The sequence below is a fragment of the Dysidea avara genome, chromosome 3 (assembly GCF_963678975.1).
Source record: "Dysidea avara chromosome 3, odDysAvar1.4, whole genome shotgun sequence".
In the NCBI taxonomy this organism is placed as follows: Eukaryota; Metazoa; Porifera; class Demospongiae; order Dictyoceratida; family Dysideidae; genus Dysidea; species Dysidea avara.
In genome coordinates this window covers 14,188,159-14,215,698 of record NC_089274.1, presented here as the reverse complement: position 1 = coordinate 14,215,698, position 27,540 = coordinate 14,188,159, and the positions used below count along the sequence as shown (strand labels likewise).

The following is a 27,540-nucleotide window of genomic DNA, read 5'->3' as shown; positions in this document are numbered from 1 at the left end:
CAGAGCCTTGATCATCACCTTTTGGCTGAAATTTTTATACTTGAAGCAATTAAAACAAAAAAGTTCTAATACTTATACTTTCCTGAGGGAGCATGTCCCCTGAGTCCCAGACTCCCTTGCCTGTTCAGCAGAATAATAGGATTGAGCCTTACTACCACTTTCACCTTTATTCTTGGCCCGGATGTTCATATCAGCAACATAATACAGTAGCTGTAGATAATGCTAGTTAATGCCCCTAGCTATAGGTAGAGCTATAGGAGTGGGAATTTTTCCCTACTATCACACTATCACAGTAGTTCTTCTCGCAGTTCTTTGCCTGGCCATCATCAACTGCTGTCAAAACATTAGTCTCGTCCCCCAGACCCTTCCTCAAGCATGCTTATCACACAAAAATAACTTAGTTTAGCAGTGCACAAACAATTATTGACAGCTTATACTATATTAAAGTATAGACTACTTACCGCATTGTTGAACCATGTATACCACCAGAATCCACCGGATTGACAACTAACACGTGATCTATTTAGGGGAAATCTCGTGGAAAGTCCCTAACTACCTTAAGCGGACACTCGTGATACGTGGTTTTAAATTGAATGGTTTAAGAATGTACCTGGATGGTGAGGCGTACTTTAATCGGCTCGACTTTAATGAGAAACTCGAGCCCCTCGTGAGAAACTACATCGCTTGAGCAACGCTTGAAGAAGTAAGAGTCAAGAATACTGAGCGGGTACTCTGACATATGCCGGTCTTGAATGCTAACGAAACGAGAAGTGAAGTTTGTACAACGTGTCATATCGCCACACACTGATTCACCGTGTTTGTGCGATAGGGTTTTTGACCTGTCCACCAGATGTTGAAAGGAAATTCATTCCACCACATGTTGAAAGGAAATTCATTCCAACTTGTGAAGTTATTGATATACTCATTGTTGGGGTCCACGGGACATCGATGATCATTTACCAGTCAGCTGTAAGTAATGTCACAACAGAAGGAGAGGAACCATTTCCATACCCCTATGGCATACTGATTTTCCAGGTCAGTTTATGTACACTCAACCACAGAAATGTAGAACTTTGGTTGCAGGTGGAAAATAAACACCTTTTTACTAGAGATTCACCCAGCTGGGATAAAATGTTGAAGTGAATGTCATTAGTACCAACTTGTTCATTAGGTATTGGACAATTCCAAGTGTCCAGATTATGCAGTTGTCCTCATGTTCAAGTTTACACGTTTAGGCAAGTTCCACAACATCCTATAATCTAGTACTATATCAGTGTGGAATAATGCTTATATAATATTTTTCATATTCCAGGCTTTAGGTGTATTGTATTTAACACCTGCTTGTTGGTTTTTGCAGGCCATCTGGTCATACTGGTTTATCCACTAGCAGTTGAATGTGATCATGGTACATATGCAAGTTGAGACCACGCAAGAACAAAGATACAGGTGTCATGAATTTCAGGTCAGTTACCGTTCAGAGGAATTGTATTATTGCAATTGTTCTTTTTGTAGTTATCAATTATCACTGACCAGTTTGTGATAGCGTACTTTTGTTTGACTAATGACCTAATGTTCTGGTTTACATGCTTACCCAACAGTTATGTTACTCACTTAACCTGCATATGGGATATATATATTTTTAGTTCATTTTGATTATCCATCCTTTATTGGTACAGCCTGGCATATTGATTTTTTGCACATTCTCTTTTTAATTCGATGCCTGCTGGATTGTTTCGTCAGATATCGAAACAGGTGTCTTTGGTGTTGCGACCAATGTTCCAGGTCAGTTTGCATGTGTGTTTAATTTAAGGTTGATTTCAGTGCCTGCTTATTCTTTTACAGGTCTCGGTATCGAGTGTCATGAATTTCAGGTCAGTTGACGTACAGAAGAATTGTATTATTGCAATTGTTGTTTTTGTAGTTATCAATTATCACTGTATACTAGTGATGTGAATTTGCAGGTCAGTCTACTCAGATGTATCGGGCATAGTGTTGATGGGTTCAAACAAATATCCAGTGTAGACTGTAGTGGCATCAAGGGTGTTAATTTCCAGGTCAGTTTACATGTTGTGATGTTAGTGATTTTTTCCTAGTACCCAGATGTTCAGTGTATTGTATTTAATGCCCACCTGTTATGTTTTTAAATTATGGTATATCAGTGTAGACAGTGCAACAGTAAGCCTTCTGTGTTGTAGTAACTATTTGTTTCATAATTATGCTGTTGTCCTGGAATGGCACAATTTTTGGGCAACCAGTGTGAAGTCCAGTGGTACAAACATTGTATTATGACCAAGTTGTGATAGCGTACTTTTGTTTGACTAATGTCCTAATGTTCAGGTTTGACATGCTTACCCAACAGTTATGTTATTCATTCACTTAGCCTGGGATATAATTTTTGTTCATTTTGATTATACATGCTATTATTAATACAACCCAGCATATTGATTTTTTGTACATTCTCTTTTAATTCAGTGCCTGCTGGATTGTGTCATCAGATATCGAAACAAGTGTTTTTGGTGTTGCGACCGATGTTCCAGGTCAGTTGCATGAGTGTTTAATTTAAGGTTAACTTCAGTGCCTACTTATTCTTTTACAGGTCTCAGTATCGTCATGCTGACATACAAGAAATCATCACTATTGTTGGAACTATTTTTAGTCAAGTCTTGATGTGATGTTGATTAACGTTGTTAAACATTGTTGTATGTTTACCATATGGCAAGAAATTTTCATGGCCATCATGAAATTTATTGTGTAAGTTGTGTGGAACAACCCCCACTCATACATGGTCACTGGCAAACCACGAACCACATTCGAGCCACAACACCACGAACCACATCCGAGCAATCCATTACAAAATTTTGTTGCATCATTTGTGTGTGCATAATACTTAATGAAAGCCACAACACAAGCTACACACTACATAGAGGTGGTAACCCCTAAAGGCTTGTATTCACCTTACCGGCCTTTGTGGTTAATCTATTAAAAATTACATGTAAATAGAGAATTGAAGAGTATGCTTAAAGCACCTTCGCTAGTGATTTTGTTCTTCACACCATAAGACAACTGGCGATTTATAAACGCTCGCATGGGGTGTGGCACTAAATCAAATTTAAAAGATTTCTGTTTAAAACGCCATCCCTAGGGAACTTACGGTTCAGCATGCTGTCACTACTTGTTTATCAGGCATTAGAGTTTGTGTCCACGTTGTGTCTTTAAAAGTTATTGTAGGGAATAGAGGTTTGATTGAAGAAAATACGCGTACAGGCAAACCAGGATTGGATAATGTCAGTGCTAGATGGACTATACAAACACAGCTATGTTGACTGGTATAACGTGACAGTAGTTGTAACATAAGGTAGAGAAATAAAGTGAAATACGCCTATTTTTTTTATTTTGCGATGGTAGAAAACTATGATGATGACGACTCCTAAAGATTTTTTTATCACGTAACGCAATACAAATCTATTGAGAGATGTTGCATAATCTAGGACTGATATTGCGAAACCGGCCCTACACGTAAATAACTCACAGTAGTGGCCGCGCGTCTTTTAATTGGGCGTGCGCTTTGTAGTTTCTTGGCCGCACGACTCACTACCGTGAGTCTTGATTTCACTGAATTATGCATGAAATGGGATATCACATTATGAGTTGGTCATAGCTAATCTTTCAGATCTTATTATGACACATGGTGATGTGTGTTTTAATTTGGACCAGTCTGTTCCAGTTAGTTTTTGCCTGTATGTATAATGCATTTGCTTTTGGTATATTTGTAGTTTACGATATCAATTACCTTAATGCCACATGTATATGCAGTTTGTACCTTTGGACTTTACCATATTTTACAACATTATTTTAGCACAAATCCAGATTTTTCAATATAGCTACTATTGATGCCAACATACAAAAATTAATATGGGCAAGTGAGTCATCTCCATGCAACCAGTTTCAATAGCTTTTTGATGGTCCCTTGACCAGACATTGTTATGTATATTTCTGTTACTTCCTGTATTGCACTGTTTGAGCTGACTGTCCATTGGACTCTGACCACCACTGTCTCAGTCATGGAAGTAGGCTGAATATTACCAACTATTAACTAAATTAACTTTGTTATTGACTGTCACGTTGAGGTGTGTATATGCTCTATGTTTAAATATAATGATTAGCCTCTCAAACAGAATCTCCATACAGCCTCATATGCATGAATTTATTGAATTTGTAGTAATCATATTATATCATCCCCATAGATTATTATAGCAGTTATCATCCCACACTTGCTAAAAGCTGAAAGTACAGCATACAGGGAATCAAAAATTTGAAACTGAAAACTATGCTGAATGCACCCCATGCAGTTCCCCATGCAGACAACTTCAGCTATGATCTCGGTCCAGCGTTCAAGGAACTACAGTGGAACAGCCAGAGATGTGGAATTTTCTCTGCATTCCATTGCAATCTCTACCATCCTCATGACTTCTTGTACACTGCATCTAATATTATAGTTGGTTCTGTAAATGCTCTGTAAATATTTCTTACTATTTCAATGATGGCTTTAATCAAACATTTGTAATTATTATTATTAGCTACTTTTAATCTGATCTTAATTATATGCAGCATTGTTTAATACTGTACTGCTAGCTACGTACGCGTACAATGGTGTGATTAAATGTTGCAGATGTAGTTAAACAATTTAGTCATCATTATCATCTTGGTGGCCACCATCATTACCATCTATCCTATTAAACAATGCCTCATAAGCCATTTCTTCAGCAGTCTCATCATCATCAATGTGAGGATCAAGTATCATTGTATATCCTCTTTTGTGTGCTTTTCTTATTTTATACACAACGTAGCTTACTATCACTACAAATGGAATCAAAGACAAGATAGTTTGGATCCACAAGTAAGTCTGAATAGTCTCCTTTAGTGCATCTTCTGTTCTCAACTGCTCTGAAAATGCATAGAAAGAATTGATTATGATCCTTAGTGAAAACATAAAAATATCAGCTTGGTTATAAGTCTTCTTTTTGTATGGTTGAATAAATGCATGTAGAAAGAGCATAATCACAAAGAGTATTGTCAAACCAAAATATATTTGATCAATCTTGGGAGCAAGAGATTCAACAGCAAAAACTAAGAATCGATACACAAAATAAAACCCAGCAAACATGTGACAGTTGGGCTTGAATTCGCTCCAGAAAACATCAAACACAGGCATGAGTTTGTAAAGGGGAATCCATCTTCTTAGAGTACGTACAGTGTCAGTGTTATCCCATCCAAAGTGCCCAATAATCGACAAAATGACAGGATATATTGTTAACAGCAATGGAGGAAGGATTCCAAATAACAATAAAAATGTTAGTGCAGTTAAAGCATATGGAAAATGCTGCTTGCCAAAGTATTTCATGGTTCCCAGCTTAAACGGAACATACACAGGTGACTGGCCACCTGTCTTATCTTCAAATGTAGCATAACTCAAAATCTGAAATGAAATGTTCACAAAGTTAGCATAAGTCAGTAACAAAAATGTGATGAAGCCATGTATCACGGTCTGCTGCATGGACGTTCTCCTCCTAATAGCCATCACGCAACGTCTAATGCTATGCCAGAAATATTTGATGGGTATACAACCAGGACAATACCTGATAACACTTAACATAATAACCATAATCAACAAGGGATATAGTGCAGCAAAATATTGTAGTAAGTAGTAATCCATAACAGTCATCTTTGATGACAAGCAATACCTTGTGGAAAACTGTACATCAAATTTTAAACTCATCACATTTATGATGGTATTGTAGATGTTAGTAATGACCTGAAGTGCATCATTGTAATTCTCCCAATGATTACTTTCCATAGTAATAGCAGGGAAAATCTGACAAAAGAGAATGAAGGAGTGAATAGGTCCAACAGCAAGGTTTATGTTCAGCACCAATAGTAATACAAACACAATTGTAATTGGTATATATGTAGTAGTTATATATATGGTCCATGCAGTGTAGTGAGATCCTTTACATTTAACGCAATCGAGTGTACCAATTTCTAACCCATGTCCAAATGAACAATTGCCACAAAGTCGTCCAATCCTATTGTTACACAAAGCATCACTGTCATTTCTGTGCTTAAGATTAAGCAAAATTGTACTATTCATGTATTTACAGTAAGACATTGGGCATGAATAAATAGACAAAAATCCATTTTCAATTTCTCCAGCCCAATAACCAGGCTGAATGTGAAGTCCTCTTGAATCACAAGATAAACCCTCAAATTTTGCAGAGGTACAAACGCATGTGCCATTATTTACATGAAAGCCCATAGGACAATCTTCCACAGAAACATTAACATACCCGACATGTCTTCTTCTGTCAACAGTTACAAACTGAAGATAAAAGCTATCATTTGTGTTGTTGGTTTTAAATAACGAACTGCCATCAGTTTGTACAACAGGGTTAGGTATCTCAACTTGCCTATCATTACTAAATACCGCAAAGATGGTTGGGGTAGTATTACCAAAATCATTTTGTGCTTCAAATGGAAATGGAAAGGTTTCACCAGGAGCTACCTTCAGATGATTAGTTGAACTTTTAAAAGATCGTGCTGATGTTTGAATAAAATTGGAACAAATATCATTGGAGGTAATAAATTCAAAATTTGTCCAGTTAAGAAACACATTTCTCAGAGTAGAATTGTCTACTACATTAAAAGATCCATCCCAAGCACAATCAACTACTGTTGTGGTGTATATTGCATCACCTCCATTATCTGTAGAGGCACAATTGTCAGTAAAGTTGAAACTAACATTCTTCCACTTATCAGGCGATGCAATATTGTCTATATACCTTATGAAACAGTTAGCAGTAGATACTAAATCATGTTCACCACTTTTTTGAGCATATATGGCACCACCTAAATTAGCAGAGTTGTTGATGAATAGTACTTGTACATTAGGTGAAGCACTTATCCATGAATAGCCACTTAAGTACAGTGCACCACCCATGTTACCACTGTTATTTGTAAAACTAACAACAGCATTGGAATGGAGGTTAATTCCAGCACTAATAGCTGCAATTGCACTGCCTGTGTTGTTAAAAAACTGTATGTCATGGGAAAAGTCTACGGTGATACCATCCAAATACATTATGCCTATTCCAGGCCAGTAACCTCCAGAAGATGTATTACTACCAACATCAGTAACAGCGTACTTACCAAGCTTGCTGTTCATTTCATAGCCACTTACCATATTACTCTCAAATCTGCAATTACCAAACAATGGTTTTACTAACTGACCATTCTCAGCCGAATGCCAAATGCTAAGATCAACAGCAGCCCCTAATCTAGCTTCATTCTTATGCCAGAGACAGTTGGTAAAACGTAAGTGATTTGTTGGTTGAAGCACACCAGTTTCTTTACTAGAATGAAAAGAAAATCCACCTCCAGTAAAAGCAAAGTTTGATTCAAACACAGTGTTAATAAATGCTACACTATTATATAAAATTTCATTGTTGTTATTAAAAATATTGTAATCTAGCATTGCACCACCTCCACTTGTGCCTGTAAATCCAAGTCTTTTGGAAAAAATTTTGTTCAATTCAAAATGAGAATTTTTTATACTAAAATTGTTGTGGTTTGATGAATCTTGGAGTTCAATAAACATTCCAGCACCATATAAAGCACTGTTTTCAGTAAAAGTACAGTTTAAAATGGTGAATGTATGGTAGCTTGCATTTCCCTTCAAGTAAACAGACAGACCTCCTCCTCTTCCAAAAGCAATGTGAGTATGATTACCTGCTCTAATAAATGCAGTTCTTTCAGGATTAGTAGTCGTAGCATTATTTAAAGTGAAATTAGAATATTTTATTGTATACTTTGTATGTGAATTGTAATTTAGTTCTACGTCCTTACAATCAATAGCAATAGTACCTGGTTGACAAAGACTGAACTCAATATATACTCCTCCACCTCCTGAAAACTTGCCAGTTTCGTTAAACAAAATTTTATTCCCAACAAAGTTACAATGTGAAATGCTAACATCTCCTATTGTATTGTATATCTGTATACCCACTCCACTGCTATTCTCTATTGTAACAAAACTCAATGTCAAATTATGACAGTATTCAAACAGAAGAGCAACTTTAGATATAAGAGTAGTGTTATTAGGGTGGTCTGGGTTCACACTGGTACTGTTAAACTTCATACCACAATTGTGAAAGGTAATGTTTTGGAGCACAATATTTGAAACATAGTTGAAGGATAATCCTGCATTGTATTTACATTGAATTGTTGTACCTTCTTTGCCTATGACTTTGATAGAGTTAGCACTGTTAAAGGTATTAGTTTCATTGCTTTCTTCGAGATTAAAAATTCCATTTTCAAGATAAAACTCTGAACATGATTTGTTAGAAAAATGCACATTCAAACTCACACGATTGTCCTTGATATTACATGTGTGACAAGATGCGAGTAGTACTTGTATCAATGTCATCAATACACTCTATCATAAGACATTACAGTTTTAATGCAGGGTAATATGTAGATCTACGAAAACCTGAAATAATAGCACAAGCTTATTATAGTACAAACAGTTCTTTGTTACAACGGGTACATGCAAGCATGCATGCCATTGTAAAAAAATTTATAATTGATTTTTGATGAAAGAACAGCAAAAACCTGGAGAGGAGTTTGTTTCATTCCAGTATGTATGCAACAAAGGTGTGAGCAGGAATGAATATGCCTATTCTAACAAATACATTAGTACAAGTCTGCAAACTTGGCATTTTAATACAATGTGCTATATTATGTATGTCAGATTTTTGCAGATCTGGTCACATATGCATGCCAGTAACACAAACAGTAAGTATCACATGTGACAATAGTAAGGATCACATGCGAAAAAGGTTTATTCCTATCCTGACGGCTATAGTACCACAATAATAATTACATAATAATATTGATGATCGTGCACTAGTTTCAAGTCAGTACCCAAATTGTACTCTTGTATGTATAACCATTGAGTGTACTATGCTTTAATGGTGTCAATCTTCTACATAGTAGATACATGCAGCTTGAGCAATAGGACAACTTAATTACAGAACATGGAGCATGCCAAAAATGATTCATTATAAATATAATCTATATGATACACTCTACAGGTAATTACAGCATCTAACTACTCGTATTTCTGCATACTCTGCATCCCAACACCAATGACAATTATTTGCACATCTTTCAAACATTATACATAGCTCATCATATGACCCACCTGCCAATGCATCACCATTCACTACACCACACACCCTTGCTTGATTATGATGAGTTTATTGTTAAATCAAGACACATGGTAGTGTGTTGTGTGGCCAAGTAAGCTGGTGCACCACACTGTGAGCATATTTATAGGAAGAAAAGAAAATGCAATTTTCATGCATACATATAGCTCTGTGTTCCCTACTTGAATTAGAATCATTATTGTACTGAAAACGCCCTCCACATTCAGCACTCCACATAGCAAATTTGAACGAGATTGCCCAACACAATCATGAAATACAAGCCCTCAAAGTTTGGCTTAATTTCTTCATTTTCACCTTCGTTTACGGGTTTGGGGGCTTAGATTATTTTTTCCACACTTTACAACAAACCATTACACTTGCTAGCATTTGAACCAAGAAGTTCCACACTGAACACTCAAATCCTTAACCACTGAGCAGCTGCTATCACTTAATATCTACTTTATAAGCTAAAATCTACTCGATAGTAAAAGTTTATAATTTCATAGATCAACCAATGGAAAATCTGTGTGTTCTATTAGAAATCCTTGAAATATGTGTATTCTATTACAGTATTACAAAAGTAATCAAATAAACTCTGCAGTACAATACTATTCTAGGTACTATAGCCATATTGGTACTAATTGGCTGGGTGTTACACTACGATTAAGACCCACTTGTGCCAATCGTTATGATCATAATAAGTACTATGCCAGCACAACTTGCGACAACAGGCTGAAACGTATTCAAGCACAAAAAGTGCAGGTTAAAAGTTGAGAATAATTGTACAACTAATCACATTTTGCATGAAAAATTGAGATACTCTAATCGAACAGTCACTGCAAAATGCAAAACAAAAATCCTAATAGACAAACAGTACAATCATCTATACCTAACTTGGAAGGAATTTCCTTTGTTATAAAACACAATTGCAAATAAATGCAGGCACCTTTATGTAGCCATAGCCAAGCACAAAATTAAACAGCAATTATCGGTATTAGTTATTGCATAGCTATGTAGGTATTCTTCTGTCATTAGTTTGTCTTATACCTTAAGTTATAACTGTTTAACATTTGCATTTAGGTTAGGATTTAGAAACGTATATTTGTACTTATAGACAGTGGTTGCTCATCACATTAAGTCTCACATTATAACCATATGTGAATTGTATCCATCTTAATTGTGAGCATAGATAAGCGATTGGAGAATCCTTTGATGGCTTGACTAAGTAATACAGTTCTTAAATGGTCCTTCAACCAGATTTGACAAACATCTAGGTGATACAGTCATGGGACGTCTTAATTAGAGTCTATTCAAAAGCAACCAACCTCACACCATGGTTTTATATTATTCTATAGAATGGTACTTGATAAGGCGAGTGACTTGTTTCATTCCCCTTCTCCTGTAGAATATCAAGTGATCTTCCGGGGGGGAAAGAAAGAGAGTGAGAGGAGCTCACAGAGCTTCAGCCACTACAATAATGCAACAGATAACAGAACTCATAAGCAGTGTCACCCCTAAGTTTGTCTGAGACAGGCATTGGATGAGAAGCTGACAACAATTACAATATTGGATACTGAAGGGAACTGATTACTTAAGATGAAGCTGTAGCTAACGGAGAAGCTTAAGATGCAGAATTCTGCTGGGTGTAATTCGACTCCACGCAAACCCCAGTCACAAATGTGTAAAACTTCCAAAGCTACAGCTAAATCTGTTTTCTGATGATCTCACCCAGTGGAAAAGCAAACTGTTAACCAAGTTACCCCAAAGAACTACCACTCATGCACCTACCTAGTGACCAGTGAGATCTTAAGGCGATGTTAGAAGCTATTGAAAAAGAATTGAATGCACAGGAATGGAGTGGTGTAACTGAAGTGCACCAGCAACAGCAGCGGGGAAACAAAGCTACAGCAGCAGCATTGATGTCAGTTTTACAATCTGTTTATTACTATTGCAGTCACTCTCATAAAACAGCTGACTGTGGGAATGTTGTGCAAATCAATGCTAGGAAACAAAATATTGAATAGAGCAGGGTGCTGTTTCATTTGCCTGAAAAAGGTGACAGAAAGATGTATCACAAGTATTTGTATAAACCTTCTGCTTCTTGTATAAATGACAAGTTGTTCCTAAGTATGTACTAAATCCAGCAGCTCCCACATTTACCTCAACACCAACATCCACATCTCTATATGTGGGTTGTAGCAAAGTTCTGTTATTAGTCAGCATTCATACCTGACAGAACAAGCGAAAAACACTTCAGCAATTCAGAGAGTCAAATGACAGCATTGTAATTGGAGCTTCTAGAGGGGATCCAGGACACTGTGCAAAGTCATGTGTGTGTGCACGTTGATTGATTGATTGATTTATTGTGATTGATTGATTTATTGTTTATCCTCACGGTAGTCGGCAGAGCCGTTCTTCCTTTGGAGCACACATACATACAACAGAGTACAAAAACAAAAACACGCAGACACAAAAACTAACTACTCAAACAATAGAACACAAGAAACTAACTATAATCACAATCAATTGCTTTGAGTGTTGATATAAAAGTCCTTGACAGAGAATACAAAGGAATTGTAATTACAATCGATTGGAATAGATTTTAGAGGAGAATTCCACCATGTTGTAGCAGAGGAACGGAAATATTTTTTTAGTGGTTGATAAATGGTAACTAGGTGGGTTGGCAAAACAGTCTTTACACCATGTATTGTAACTATGCTGTGCTCCGACCATAATAGGAGGATCGAGGAGCAAACAAGGCTGTTTATCATGATGGTAGCGGTGATACATGGCACAGGATAACTTAAACATAATACGTGTGTTGGTATTGCTACCAGATCTGTTCAGATGAGATATTAGAGCTCCTTGTTGTCCCTCATCTGTGAACCAATATCTGCTCAACTCGTCCTTTGCTCAAAACTACTTGGCACCTATAACCTTTGCAGAAACTAACCACAGTGATGATACTCCACTTGATGTTGACATGTTAATTGGTTCAGATTTCTACTGGCAATTGACTACCAGAGAGGTCACATGAGGACAAGCAGCACTATATCAACACAAAGTTGTGATGAACCAATCAAGCAGATGACACTGCCACAATCATAATGATTATCTGATGACCAGCTAGACAGGGCTCTCATGACATGATTCTGGGAGCTTGAGTCATTCAAAGTGGGATGAGCCCTATGACCACACTGTTGAAATTAAGGAAGGATGCTATGAAGCTTGGAAAGAGTTCTACCAACCATTACCAGACAACAATGAACTAAGTTTATGTAGACTTAAGAGCTTGTTACATAGACTGTCAAAGATCCTTGATGAGTACAGTGTAATAACCAGAGACCAGCTTAATGGAACTATTGAAATTAAACCAGCCAGACAATACTTCTGAAAAACTCATTATTTCCACAGTACAGCGAGACAAGGACACCACCAAAGTAAGAATTGTGTATGATGCCTCTGCTCATGCAAAGGGTCCTTCACTGAATGACTATCTGAACACTGGACCCAAAATCAATCAGAAAGTTGTAAAATTTTTACTTCGCTTTACGTCATTCAGACTAGCTTGGACTGCAGATATATAGAAGGCTTCCTTATCAGAAGAGGACTGTGATGTGTTGAGATTTTTGTTGACAATCCCATCAATGTGAACCCACACATTGTTTACAAGTTCGAGTAGTATTTGGTGTGTCCTCTAGTTCTTACTTACTCAACTCAACTATATAGCACCATTTCAATAAATATTCTTCCTTATATCCTGAACTTGTGACAAAACAATTTGGAGTCATTTTATGTCAATGACTTGGTCTGTGATGGTAACAATGATGAAGAAGCATATGAGCATTACTGCCTGCCCAAGAAGCTTTGAGCCATGCATCCTTTAATCAGCAGAAATTTGTCACTAGCTCCCACAAGCTGAAAGAGAAAAACAATCCATATGTAGATGCCACGCTGTCTCCTATACAATGGTAGACAGTTCAAATATTAACTGCAAAGACTGTACATTCCAGCGGACGCCCAATACTTTGTATTCTTCAGGCAAAGTAGGTTGGTTAGAAAGTGCAATCACTTCAGTTCCTAGCAATCAGTTAATCAGTCTGATTGGATTTTTCTGTCACCTATCACAATCGGGTTCAAAGTACTTCAAGAGTTTTGTAAGACTCAAGTAAATTGGGATGAACCGCTATAAGGTGATGGATTAAGGACATGCCTACAGATTTGATAAAGAGTGAGCCTGTAGCCATTGATTGGTGCTTTTTCTCAGCACGAGATGATGCTGTGCAATACCAGCTAATCGGATTTTGTGATGCATCCACTATCACTTATGCAGCAGTTATATATATTATACAAATTACACCATCTCTAGTTTTAAAACTTGTGCTTCCCCTTTGCTCAAGTTACTTTCTGCAGTGTTGCTAGACAGATTAAAGAAGATGGCCATGGAGAAATGTTTTACAGACTCTCAGATTGGCCTCTGCTGGACAGAAAAGGACTGGACAGAATCACGTTAATGAGATTAGAAGGCTGGTTCCCATGGAATGTTGGGTCTGGAAAGAGCAATTCTGCAGACATACCATCACATGGATTCTCATCAGCAGAGCTATTTGTCAGTGACTTGTGGAGACATGGGCCCCAGTTGGCTATATGAAGACCTGAGTTCAAACCTCCTTCCTCCTGAGATACCTGAAGCATGTGCCAAGGAGCTCAAGTCAATTATTGTATTCTGCTTGATGATATTGACAGACAACATCATTCATGCATGTGAATGTCATTGTAGATTGTCATACAGGTACAGTTCTGTCCACAAGCTATATCAAGTCACAGCATATGTTTTGAAGTTTGTATCCCAGTTGATGGATAAGAACCAACCATGTCAGTTCAACAGAATGATTTGGATAAGCTGTGGATCTCAGATTGCCAGGTACCACTATAGTGAAGGACAAGAACTTTCCAACATAGAAGTCAACATTTTAATCTCTACCTAGATGAGAATGAATTTTGGAGATGTCAGGATATGCTACAGAACTCTAGTTTATTGTGCCAAATGCTTGCATGAAAGCACCATTATACAGAATTGTTAGAGATGCCCACCACATTGTGCAGCATAGCAGTGTCAAAAAGACTGCGTCACGGTATTGGATTGTTGACGGTAGGAGCCTAGTTAGATCTATTATCCGTAAGTGTGTCACATGTCACTGGTATGAAGGCCAACCACTTTGGTCTCCACCACCACCACTCCCAGCTTTCAGAGTGAATGAAGCACCACCATTCTCCTTTGACTCACAGGTCTGTTGTTTGTCCCTTTAGAAGAGCTATAGCGTAAGCAACCAATTAACAACCATACGTCATCCTTTAACTCCTAACTTAGTGAAGGAAGGTGCTATAAACTTCCAATTTTCACCATCTGCTCTGGCTGTCTTTCAGCTATAAGTATAGTCGTGGTCCCTTTTTCGTAGACCAATTCATTTTAACGTTCTGTGCCACCAGGATCCTGCTGAAGTTCAATATTATCAAGACCAATTGAGAAGCTATTCTGTACAATTGTTTCATTGAGAAACCATTTGTTGATCTTGTACCCTTTGAGCATGTACATATTGTATTGCTAGCATATTGTTAAAGTGTAAGGTACCTGGTTGGTTCACCATATCCTTGAAGGTCCTGCCATTACTTAATACAAACTTCCGGAGAAGTCCCTGTCTGGTAACAAAATGCTTCAAACAGTTGGAGTGGACATGTCACATACAAGTTCAAGGTGTACAGCACAAGTAATGCAACAGGCAGTGTTGGGAGTAACGTGTTACAAAAGTAACGCGTTACGTAATATTATTACTTCTGTGGTAACTAAGTAATATAACGAAATACGCTATAAAAACAGGTATGACCCGTTACCTAAGTAATACAGTTACTGTAACGAATCTAATATTACGTAATATTATTACTACAAGTAACGAAGTTACTAATCTCATTAGTGGTCCACTGAGTAACGCCTAGCCACAACGAAGTAATGAAGCCTACTGAATTCACCAGCTTCTTACTTATAACCAAGATTTGCACATTGTCCAACAACGCAATCATGTCACGTGATAGGGTGGTAGTTTCAACGTGACAGCTAAAGGCTGTGGATACAAAGTAATATAATCTATATATTAATTCTCTTCGCCCACGCACGTGTTTTTCGAGCACTGATCCGTCATTCTTGGTCGGATTTCAATCGGATTGGTACCATTCAATTCTAGAATTGGAGACAAATCTTATGATCCAGAATTGGTGGCGATTCGTTAAACTACGGAAAATACCCTTTAAACCACCGTAACTACTGGAGGAAGTCACGAATTCGTCCATAACTTTCTGGAGATCCTTATCGTGTTACCAGCCTTCCCCATCCCAGCCTACACTAGACTTTTCTCTCCCCTGTGGCCGACAGAACGAGAAACGTTAAAATTGAGGCCATAAAATTTTCAAACACAAACTCCTCCCAGGTTTTTCCCCCGATTAGCTTCAAACTCGCTAAATCAACTACCCGTCCAAAACAATGTGTCATAAGGTGGTTTTCGTGTCTATCATTACGTGCTAATCTTGGTTGCGAGATACTTATCACTATCAATGGCCATTATAAGTTTACGATACGCGTATACGGCATCCCGGTATACACGCATTGCCAATAGAAATCAGATGACGTCACGGTTAAAATTAATATATAAAAGTTTACATTGAGATAGGATCAATCACTTTTTCATGATTTAACCAATCAAATCAGCGAATTTGATCATGTGATCTGGTGTGTACGCTATCATCCGGCAAACACACTCGCCAGTATAAAAGGAGAGTTTTGTAGTGGGTGTGGCCAGTCTACGACTACTTGACAGAGACTACACACGAAAGATTCATCGGGAATACACAATCTGCACCCTGCTGCGCTCATTACAAGGATAGACGTCCTGAGGCCTACACCGCTGTGCGCTAGACGAAGTATAACTACAGCGACATTTAGACAGGCAGGAGTCAGGGAAGCCTAAAATTGAGGATAACCAACACACCACTGCAATGGAGATGGAAACAGTCAATAAAGGAGAGTTTCGTAGTGGGTGTGGCAAGTCTACGAGCGATGATTATTTCTATCGGGCTACTGGACAGAGACTACACAAGGAAGACTCGCCAGAAATACACACTCTGCACACTGCTGTGCTGTCCACTACAAGATAGACGTCCTGAGGCCTATCCCGCTGTGTGCTAGACGAAGTATAGCTACTGCGACAAGTAGACAAGCAGGTCAGGGACTATAGACAGACCTAAAACGGAGGATTACTAGCAGCAACAGTGCAAGGGAAAATGAAACAGTCAATAAAGGATAGTTTCATAGTGGGTGTGGAAAGTTAAAATGGGATGATCACTCCGACCAGGCTGCCTACAATGACACACTCTGCACCCTACAGGATGACACCTTTGTGAACAAGGAAAATTACGTTCAACTACTCTAATAGAACATACATCTACCTTACTAGGCGATGAATCGTGGGGACTATATCATTTAGTTGCTATTGCAGTCTTCAATGTGTAGGGAGACATGGACACATTTTCACTCCTTGGTAACTCAACAGGGACAGCTGAAACTTCCAGAAGCTCTACTGAGCAACCACTCTTCGTATGAAAGATTCACCTGGGATATGCTGATATACAACTCTTCACATATGCTGGCGTTGACCTTGCTCAGTGCAGCCGATTAACTTGAATACCGTACTCAATACTGTACTGCATACACACTTTGTCATGTAATAAGTAAACAACACAACAATACCATGACTAGGATGTAGAAATGAAACTCCAATTCAGTTACTCATATTGACAAAACAATCTATCTGAATAATACCACTATATGTGACAAATGCAACTTGAATTAGAATATAGCTCATTGTGGTAATGCACCAACCATTGGTCAACTGATCCTCATGCCACACTCAAGCACTTTATGTTAGTTCATGCAACATCATCCAAATGAAGTATAGAGTACATCCCAATTGTGGTATTTGTCTGCCGCTCAAAACTAATTTAATGTATGTGCATGGTTGTAATGGGACCTGCATGAGTACTGCACAGATGCGCAGAAATTCCAGTGCACAAGGCCAACTTGCATTATAAAAACTATAACATCAGTCACTCATTGTTCATGAAGCCACCAACATTATAGCTAGATTTTAGTGCCACACACAATTGTAGAGATTATGCATGCACATAAGTAGCTATGTGTAATCATGACTTTGTTGGTATGTAATGATGTGATTACTTCTTGATCATTAGTAATGTTCAAACTTTAAGTGTATTCACACAATAGCACACAATTGTCTTAGTATCACGCGCATTTTGCGCGGGTACACCTAGTATGTAATATTATTATAGTTACTTTATTTTATGAGTAATATGTAACTGTAACTAAATAGTTCAGTTGCAAGTAATATGTAATATGTAACTAGTTACTTTTAAAAAGTAACTTGCCCAACACTGGCAACAGGTGAACAAACATATCCAAATCTTACAGCTGTTATCAACTACCATAGCAGAAGAAAATTTAAGCTTATCATTTTGGGATAGCAAATCACTTTCTTGTTCTATGGTGAATTGAATGGTGGATATTTGGATTTGGAAGGGAACGATGTAATGGAATTCCAACCTCTTGACACCCATTAATTAATCTTCACTACACTAGTGTTAGCTACACAGAAATAATAGCATCGTGAATTACATGGCTTTGCAAGTTACACAGTGCTAAGTTACAGTGAGTGCTAAATTACAATAAGACTAATGCTACAACTACATAACCAGCTACTACTACTACAACTACATAAAGGGGAATACAATAAGTAAGGGTAGAGGGGATTGTCATCGCCATCACTGTCCTGAAGGGCCCAATATAATTATTTTAGCATTACTTTGCCACAGTGCAACCTCTGCAAGTTATAGTTTAGCTATAGCTACATGCAGTGTCTCTGTGGTTAAGCACAATAATGTAGCAAACTTCTTCATATGATGAGTTGTTATGTAAATAAGTCACAAATAAATTGAGTAGGCAGGTGTGACAGGGCCAGGACCACACAGTTTGACAAAAGGTCAAACTTCCGGATATTAAAAGGGCGGGGCAGACTTTCGTACATTTTTCAGTTATTAATAGCTATGAACTCTATATTGCCTGATCAAAAGCTCAACTTACAGAATAGCTGATGCATGGCATTAACTAAACTCTTTGGCAATAGCGCAGGATATCGATTGCTGGCTGGGTCGTTGCGACTTTTTTTTCTTTTTTTAAATTTAATTTAAATTTTTTTTATTATTATCTAGGAACGCGTCACATACAACCAAGTACATACACCAACGTGACAGCCCCCTGGTGAGGCTATTAGGTGGTGAAGGCACGATCCCCAAATCATCTTAATATGTCACAGTAGTGACAGATATAACACAATAGTGGCATCATAACTAAAGGCCACCAGTAGCTAAGTGCCAGTGCATCATTGGTGTGGTAATGGCACAGTGATGTGTACAAAGTATATGTATACAAAACATACAGGAGAGAACTATACATCATTGCAGTATTGTATGCAGCAACACATTATAGACAACATCACCAGATAAAAATTATTAGCCAATATACAGCACAGTATATCACCATCAACTAGAGCTACATAGGGTTCATCAGTGGTGTAGCAATGGCACAGTGATGGGTGACACACTATAATTATGCATACACAACTTGCAGGAGATAGCTACACAATACTGTAGGAGTATGCAAGCCAGGGGCATAGGAAGATATTTAACTTATGGGTGCCCATTGGTAAAGCTGAAGACCAAAAAAAAAAAAAAAGGTCGCAAGTGTACGTGACTGCTTTATTAGAGTCACTGACTGCTCTATTAGAGTATCTCAATCTTTTCAGTAATATATAGTACAGTATGCTAACACCCATTAGTTATGCAACTGGAAATATTTATGGGTGCCCAAGCACCCATGCTTCCTACGCCCCTATAAAGGAGGGCAGCCAAGCTAGCCAGAGCCTAGTAGCTACGCCAGGTGAAGGCAAAAAGGATTAAGCACATATTGAATTGCCTGCCACCAACACAAAGGAAGTTCGCCATGCCAGCTGCACAAGACAAAATTGTTTACTTGTATTTTATATGTAACTGTATTGTAAAGAATGTGGCACATGTTTTAATGTTTTCTTGTATTGTTTATTTATCCACTGGCAGCTGGCATGGAGACTTGAGATGTTATAAACATAAAAACTTACTTGTAATCTTCTTTACACGTAAAGTGGCCTCTGGCTCTCCTGCACGGGCTTCTCCTTCGCGCAATCTGTAAATAATTAAGCAAGGGTGTGGTACTCGGCGTTACATAGAATTACACGTATAATGGAGGTTAATAGCTTAACTGCGGTTAGCACAAAAAAGAATCACGCACGCCTCCAGCCAGTTACGCACGTGATGCAGAAGGCGCCATTTGTTGGCTCGTGTGATCGAACTTCAACTCGTCATGCGTAAAAGTGTGAGACGGAGAGCAATGATATTTCATCTCTACCTCAAACGGAATGATACCGTGATGAATAATAGGGTATCAACTTCTACTTTTACCCCGCGAACCACAGTGATAACCGTCAGAATGTGACCAGGAAGAGTCTCAAGAAAGTTTCCATAACTAGTTTGATCAGTAGTGCTCTAGCCACGGTGGCACACACAGATCACAACTGATTCTATCGGTAGATGCTCCAGTATCGTCTCGCCGAGTGAGTTATCACCTACCACCGGAAGTCCCCACTAACCAGTCATAGATCATTCTCCTCCCTTCATACAGGAAGGGAGTGAAATATAGTACATCCTGGAGGTAGGCGTAGAGGGTACCTGGCCTTTTAGGGTAAGGTTGCTGGAATTTTCTTTTGAAAGGAATTTATGGATTGGTTGACCGCAAATTAAGCTGGTTGGATTCCACATTTTAAAGTATAGCCCCTAGGAGGGAGGGAAAAGGGGAATGATAGCTAGGCCTGGTTCAGTTGGGGACAGGTGGATTGGCAGCTACATCAGTAGCACTCAAACATCAGCTACGTCGGTAGCAGTCACATCAGCTACGTCGGTAGCACTCACATCAGCTACGTCGGTAGCACTCACATCAGCTACGTCGGTAGCACTCACATCAGCTACGTCGGTAGCACTCAAACATCAGTTACTTTAGTAGCACTCACATCAGCTACATCCGTAGCACTCAAACATCAGCTACGTCGGTAGCACTGCTACATCGGTAGCACTCAAACATCAGCTACATTAATTGGTAGTAGCACTCACATCAGCTACATTAATTGGTAGTAGCACTCAAACATCAGCTACATTGGCAGCACTCACACATGAGCTACATCGGTAGGACTCACGCATGAGCTATGTCAATAGTACTCGAACATGAGCTACATCAGTAGTACTCAAACCTGAGCTACATCAGTAGTACTCAATATGTCATTAACACCTAGACTTGAGCTGTCAGTAGCATTCAATTTGTTATTAACACCCAGACACGATCTGTCAGTAGCACTCAGACATGAACTATGTTGGTAGCGTTCAAATGAGGTAAGTTGGTACTCAAACATCAGGTACATCTCACAATGTGAGCCATGTTGGTAGCACTCACACATGAGCTACAACGGTAGCACTCAAACATGAGCTACATTGGTAGCACTCAGTCAAACACTAGCTATGTTGCAAACATGAGCTATGTCAGTAGCAGTCAAACATGAGCTACGTCGGTAGTACCCAAACCTGAGTTACATCAGCAGTACTCAATATGTCAGTAACACCCAGACATGAACTACATCACTAGTAGCCAGACACGTATAGCTCCCAGAGATGACCTATGTTGGTAGCACTCTAATGAGGTAAGTTGGTACTGAAACATGAGTTACATCTCACAGTATGAGCTATGTCAGTAGCACCTAAACATGTGCTATGTCAGTAGCACTCACACTGAACTACTATACATCAGTAGCACTCAGACATAAGCTACATTGGTAATATCCAGACATAAGCTATGTCGGTAGCACCCATACATGAGCTACATCGGTAACACTCAAATGTGGTAAGTTAAAAGCATTTACACATGAGCTATGTCGGTAGCACTCAAACATGAGTCACAACTGTAGAAAAATACATTGGTAACAGTCACATATGAACTACATCGGTAGCACTCAAACATGAGGTACGTCGGTAATAACCTGAGTGACATCGGTAGCACTCAATATGTCAGCAACACCCAGACATAAGCTGTCAGTAGCACCCAGACATGAGCTACATCAGTAGCTGTAGCCAGAAATGAGCTATGTTGGTAGCACTCAAGTTGGTACTCAAACATGAGCTACATCTCACAACATGAGCCATGTCGGTAGCACTCACACACCATAAGCTACGCCGGTAGCACTCAAACATGAGCTACATTGGTAGCACTCATACATAAGCTATGTCAGCAGCACTGAAACATGAGTTAAGATGGTATAGCACTCAAACAAGCTATGTCAGCAGTTCTCAAACATGATCATGAGTTACATTGGTAGTACCCAAATCTGTGTTACATCGGTAGCACTCAATATGTTGGTAACACCCAAAATGAGCTGTCAGTTGCACTCAGACATGAGCTACATCACTAGTAGCCAGACATGAGCGGCTATAGCACCCAGAAATGAGCTATGTTGCTAGCACCCAAATGAGGTAAGTTGGTACTCAAACATGAGTCTACATCTCACAATACGAGCTATGTTGGTAGCACGTAAACACGAACTACTATACGTCGGTAGCACTCAGGCATGAGCTACATTGGTAGTGCCCAGACATGAGCTACATCGGTAGTACCCATACACGAGCTACATCGGTAGCACCCATAATTAAGGTGGTAAGTTAAAAGCTTTCACACATGAGCTATGTCGGTAGCACTCAATCATGAGTTACAACAGTAGAACTCCACCATAAACATATTGGTAGCACTCAAGCATGAACTACATCAGTAGCACTCAAAACATGAGCTACATTGCAAACACTCAAGAGTGAGTAGCACTCAAACATGACCTACATCAGTAGCACTCAAAAGAGGTACGCTGGTAGCATTCAAACACGAGCTACGTCAGTAGCAAGCAAACATGAGCTACAAACATCAGTAGCACTCAGTATCAGACATGAGCTATCTCGGTAGCACATAAACATGAGCAGTCAGTAGCACTCAAACATTAGCTATATCAATAGCACTCAGTCAGGAGCTATGTCAGTAGCACTCAAAAGAGGTAATTATACAAGTCGGTAACACGGGCTACTACACTCAGACATGAGCTATGTTGGTAGCACTCAAACTCAAACACGGGCTACATCAGCAGTACTCAAACATGAGCTACATCAGTAGCATGCAAACATGAGCTACGAACATCAGTAGCACTCAATTTCAGACATGAGCTATGTTTGGTAGCACTCAAACATGAGCTATATTAGTAGCACTCATACAGGAGCTACTTGGTACATAGCACTCAAAGAGGTAAGCTGGTAACATGAGCTACATCAGTAGCACTCAGACATGAGCTGTGTTGGTAGCACTCAAACATGATCTACGTCCATGTAACACTCAAACATGGGCTATGTGTAACACTCAAACATGAGCTATATCATTAGCATTATGTGGACATGATCATGAGCCATGTTGGTAGTACTCAAACATGCTTACATGAGCTACATCGCTGATGCTCAAACATAAACTACATTGGTAACACTCAGACATGAGCTATATTGATAGTACCCAGACAGGAGCTCCCAGACATGAGCTATGTAAGTTTGTAGCACTCAAATGAGGTAAGCTGGTAGCACTCAAACACGAGCTGCACCAGACATGAACTACATTAGTTGCAGACATACATGAGCTATGTCAGTAGCACTCAGATGAGGTAAGTTGACAGCTTTCAAACATGAGTGATGTCAGTAGCAATCACACATGAGCTACATCAGTAACACTCAAACATGAGCTATGTCGATAGCACTCAACCATGAGCTACATCAGTAAACGTGGGCTACATCCATAGTACTCAAACATGGGCTACATTGGTAGCTCTCAAACATGAATGATGCAACATCAATTCTAGTAAAATTAATGTGATAACTATGTTGGTATCACAGTACAATCATGCATACATCAGCTACCTGACTATCAATCACAGTGAACGTGACCTCTTGTCATCACACATTTACACGACAGCTATACTGCATGCATCAGCTGTAGTTGCTACGTCAACAACACTGTACAGTCATTATATTGCTAGCTTCTGACTACATCAGTGGTAAAAAAAATATTTTAAAAAATGAAAAATGGGACAGCCATAGTACTGCTATACATTATTACCATGCACTGTAGCAACAGCCACACATCAGCTATATTGTTACATAGGAACATGTGACAGCGGAGGTGGTAGAAACTTCAGCAGGGCAGCTACATATCAGCTATATCATCACCTGACTGCATCATGATCAGGACAACTACACCAGTAGCACTGTACAGTCTATACTGTTAGCATCAGACTATATCAATTACAATGGAGGTAGCAGAAACATCACCAGCGTAGCCACACACCCTCACTACATCAATTGCAGCTTCAGTGGACATGACAGCTACATCAGTAGCACTGTGCAGTCACATATATCAGGTATATTGTTACATCTGACTGCACATCAATTGTAGTAGATGTGACATCTGGCTTTGTCATGATCCTACATCCACACATCAGATAGATTGCTACGAATAATGTACAGCAGAAGTGTCAGGAATTTCAACTGCATACTGAAAACACCTGACGCATTAGTTGCAGACGTAACAGCCATGCCAGGATAGATAATCCTGACCACATCACGATTGCGGCTACACATTAGTTGCGTTATTTGTACCTGCACCATTGACAGATCTTACAGATAGTAACAGCACAGGGCAGCTATGAGCTTTCTCACCTGACTGCATCACTATCACTCAGTATCAGTCACAGTGGGTGAGACAACTATGTCAGTAATGCAGTACAGTGGCCATAGCAATCACATGAGGTTGGGCTTTGGTCTCTGCAAAACCGTACATACTTAGCATGTCCAACCATGTGCTCTAAAGATTCCTCTTCACCCACACTGATCATAAAGGCCTAGTTCCTGCTTCAGCTATAACGATAGCACCTAACAGTGTCATTTGCAGTATATTTGACAGTTATACAGTGGTATAGCACAGTTCACTACAGATATGTATCAGCTATACATGACAACATCGATGGCAGTAAACAAAATGGCTACTCAGTTGCCTATACAGTAGCATATCAGTTACTGCACTTAACTGAATGACAGGACAGCTACATTTGTAGCATGGTACAGTGACACATCAGCTGATCACTACCACTAAATGGCAGGACTTGCAGCAGCTGTGGCCACAGTTTAAGCACGCTTCAGCTACACCGAGAGCATATGACTATACCTGCTAAGTGACCAGCACAGTGTAGTCAGTCATCAACTTGAGCGTTAGCACCAGACTATATTATTTGCTGTAGCTAGATGTGGCAGCGATGTTCAGTAGCACATGTACAGTACACACATATCAGCTAAATCAATAACCAATAATCAAGATGACCAGCTGCGACTAGTACAGCTCACTTGCTGGGAACACCTTGACTAGAACTCCTAGCAATCAAAAAAGAAAAACAAAACAAAAAAAAACAGACTAGAATATTCTATATCCAGCTAGTCAGGATGTGACAGATAAGCAGCACACTATAACAGCTATGGTGACCACTGAGCAAAGCAACCGAGTGAGTCTAGATCTAGTAGCACTACTTCAGGCAACAAGACAAAGTTGTACTAAGGTAGTTGGTCATTACCACATGCCAGCGGTATCATGCACTAGTTTATTGAAATCACACCAGGCATGGTTAACACACATACCTACACTATAAATAGAGATGTGAGATTGCCCTAAGCAGTATCAGATTAGTGACACGTAGACACATCAGACTGGGATGTGCCTCAATTCTCCGGATACAGGGAACACGTCAATTATGATTGTGTCAAGAGTGCACAAATAGGTGAGCCAATATTACTCACTATGACTGCACTGCGAGCTGGGGACAGAGCGCAACTGCACATCAGCTAGGTCATCACATGACTACAGTGCAAAAATCCAACAGACCATGCAGCCACTAAAACACACTTGCATACACACGTACATTATAGATTAATAACAAGCTATAGCTACGGCTACTGATACTGCCAACTTTGCACCACGCAGGTGACACACCTATAGCAAGCAGTCTTAGCATAAGTCATAACTATGACCATAAAACTTCAATCAAACAAAGGCTGTAGCGTCACGCAGCTAAGTATCGATGAAACTGGGGTAGTCCGCTGACAGCGGATTGCTCGCCAGACCAGGGCATGGCACTGATACAACATCACTCACTTAACGTTTTGAAATATATTCCTTTCTATACTGGCCGGTATCAACAACCAATAGCAATTTGCAGTTCCTAAACTGCACTGCTGGCACGGTTTACATAGAGGTGGCCAGGTAGCCATGAATAGGCAGACACACGTGCTAACCCTATGGCGCTAACACTTAACAGTGCCTATCAAAGGCGACAAAACCTCATCTGGGCGATAGGAAAACCAAGCTCAAACAAGATGATCATTTTTGACAAGGTTTAAACTACTCCAACTAGCCACTTAGAACCCCCTGCTACCCCATTATGGGCTTTCTTTGGGCTATGGAACTCTCGTCCAGATAGGCTCGAGTTACCTGCAGGGGCCAAAAATCCTACATCGAGCCATGCAGATTACAACAAAGGCTCGAAAACGCAATAGCAGCTACGTGCTTGTCACCGACCTGCGTTGAGAGGTGATCACGTGCACCTGATCACGTGATTAAACAACCTGATCACCTGCCAAAAAATTAGTCTCACGTGCCAGATGGTTTGTGTGGGGGTGGCAAATAAACCATCTGGTCACGGTTGCACACTTTCCGTGAACTCACTGGAATGCAATTAGATTACATCACGGCATTGTTTTGCGCCAAGGATGATGCAATAATCGTTCCAATCACCTCTTTGAGCAGACTAAGACAATAATTGTACTGGTAATGTCCTGATGACGTATTCGAAACATTGCTGAACGTCTTCCTCGACAATTCTGTCGTTTCACAAATCCGTAGCGAACCACGATCGTTCTTATACGAACGCTTTTAAGAGCCCTGTACTAGGGAAACAAAGATCCTAAGCCCATGGCATAGTTACACTTCCGAAAAAGTGATCTGTAGCCAGATTCAGTTCTTTATTACACTAAGAATTTGAATTATTAGTGGTTGTTTCGTCACAGAGTGCGCGAAGCGATCTGATTGGCTCTGCCAACATTCCGGCAGTGGTCCCGGAATGTGTGCAACAGTGACCAGACGGTTTATTTGCCGCCCCACACAAACCGTCTGGCACGCGAGACTACCAAAAAATATACATATAGTTAATAGTGATACTACCAGTATCTACTAAATGTAATTCGATGAATACTTAATACCACCAACAACCACAATACGTGATTCGTATGTGCTAAGTCAAGTCATTAGCACGAACAGGAGCGACGATTATACGTTTGTGCCTTCATTCACAGGCGAATCTATCCCCGGTTAGTTCATGTCTCTAGACCTCGTAGTTTTCGAGTACATTATTTATTAGCTATTTATTTATTTATGACGTAATTTTAACCGCATTTCGTATTATTATCTTTAGTACTTGGTTGTATAATAAAATTTTTATTAAAATTTTATTATTATTATTATATATTTTCTTCCCCGGGCTAGATAGACTGCCCTTGCCACCACCCCCAGCACTAGCTGTTAAAGTGCTGGGCCCATGTAGAGTCCGCGACAGTCCGAGCAGAGTCACTAGAGCAGCCAAAATCTCAGCTCTTCGACGAGATGCTCTACGCTCTCAAATCACTGAAGAGCGTAAGTAAATTAGGTAGTTAGCACATTAAGTCTTTAACTTACTGGTTCGTTCATCCTGTCCCTCACTTTGAACAACTGCAGAACTGGAGAGGCAGAGTCACCACAAAGCCACTAGGGTTTTTTTTCCTACCGTATTTTCTTTTTATGAACGCACAATTTTATTGATTGCTATAGCTAACCATGCATGCATGCATCAGCATGTGTTCTTAAGTTGTGACTGGTTTTTGTCATACATCTTAGCTGTGGAACGGTCAGTTGATCCACTGATTG

At 39.4% G+C, this 27,540-nt stretch overlaps 3 protein-coding genes across 12 annotated transcripts in view; 1 reads left to right on the top strand and 2 right to left on the bottom strand.

Moving 5' to 3' along the window:
- Window positions 1-537, bottom strand: part of LOC136249509 (guanine nucleotide-binding protein G(s) subunit alpha-like) — a 53,218-nt gene extending 52,681 nt beyond the window's left edge. Inside the window, exon 1 of the mRNA XM_066041538.1 lies at window positions 462-537. Within this exon, the coding sequence (XP_065897610.1) occupies window positions 462-477 (16 nt within the window). The 5' untranslated portion in view covers window positions 478-537. The remainder of the gene's footprint in view (window positions 1-461) is intronic.
- Window positions 509-2,743, top strand: LOC136249515 (uncharacterized). 8 transcript variants are annotated; one of them, XM_066041549.1, is made up of 9 exons: window positions 510-775; window positions 830-1,035; window positions 1,084-1,235; window positions 1,358-1,462; window positions 1,513-1,782; window positions 1,843-1,871; window positions 1,922-2,054; window positions 2,473-2,537; window positions 2,597-2,743. In XM_066041549.1, exons 5-9 carry the CDS (start codon window positions 1,717-1,719, stop codon window positions 2,670-2,672), a joined length of 369 nt encoding a protein of 122 aa, XP_065897621.1. In that variant the 5' UTR covers window positions 510-775; window positions 830-1,035; window positions 1,084-1,235; window positions 1,358-1,462; window positions 1,513-1,716; the 3' UTR covers window positions 2,673-2,743. The 8 variants fall into 8 exon arrangements, with proteins under 8 accessions (XP_065897628.1, XP_065897621.1, XP_065897622.1 ...); XM_066041556.1 differs by having other exon boundaries at window positions 509-775; window positions 1,358-1,782; window positions 1,922-1,961; XM_066041550.1 differs by having other exon boundaries at window positions 510-703; window positions 1,358-1,782.
- Window positions 523-27,412, bottom strand: LOC136249508 (uncharacterized). Of its 3 annotated transcripts, none has more exons than XM_066041535.1 (2): window positions 27,313-27,402; window positions 523-8,542 (listed from the first exon to the last, which is right to left on the bottom strand). In XM_066041535.1, exon 2 carries the CDS (start codon window positions 8,477-8,479, stop codon window positions 4,685-4,687), a length of 3,795 nt encoding a protein of 1,264 aa, XP_065897607.1. In that variant the 5' UTR covers window positions 8,480-8,542; window positions 27,313-27,402; the 3' UTR covers window positions 523-4,684. The 3 variants fall into 3 exon arrangements, 2 of the variants coding, with proteins under 2 accessions (XP_065897607.1, XP_065897606.1); XM_066041534.1 differs by having other exon boundaries at window positions 523-8,488; window positions 27,313-27,396; XR_010698236.1 differs by lacking the exon at window positions 523-8,542 and adding an exon at window positions 26,864-27,261 and having other exon boundaries at window positions 27,313-27,412.
- Between the last annotated feature and the right edge of the window lie 128 nt (window positions 27,413-27,540).

Excerpts from the sequence above, each read along its gene's own strand:
- LOC136249515 (XM_066041554.1), top strand. The coding sequence starts at position 1,717 with ATGCCTGCTGGATTGTTTCGTCAGATATCGAAACAGGTGTCTTTGGTG. Across the intron at positions 1,783-1,842 it reads TGTTGCGACCAATGTTCCAG|GTCTCGGTATCGAGTGTCAT; the intron begins GTCAGTTTGCAT and ends ATTCTTTTACAG. Across the intron at positions 2,055-2,472 it reads TCAAGGGTGTTAATTTCCAG|TGCCTGCTGGATTGTGTCAT; the intron begins GTCAGTTTACAT and ends CTTTTAATTCAG.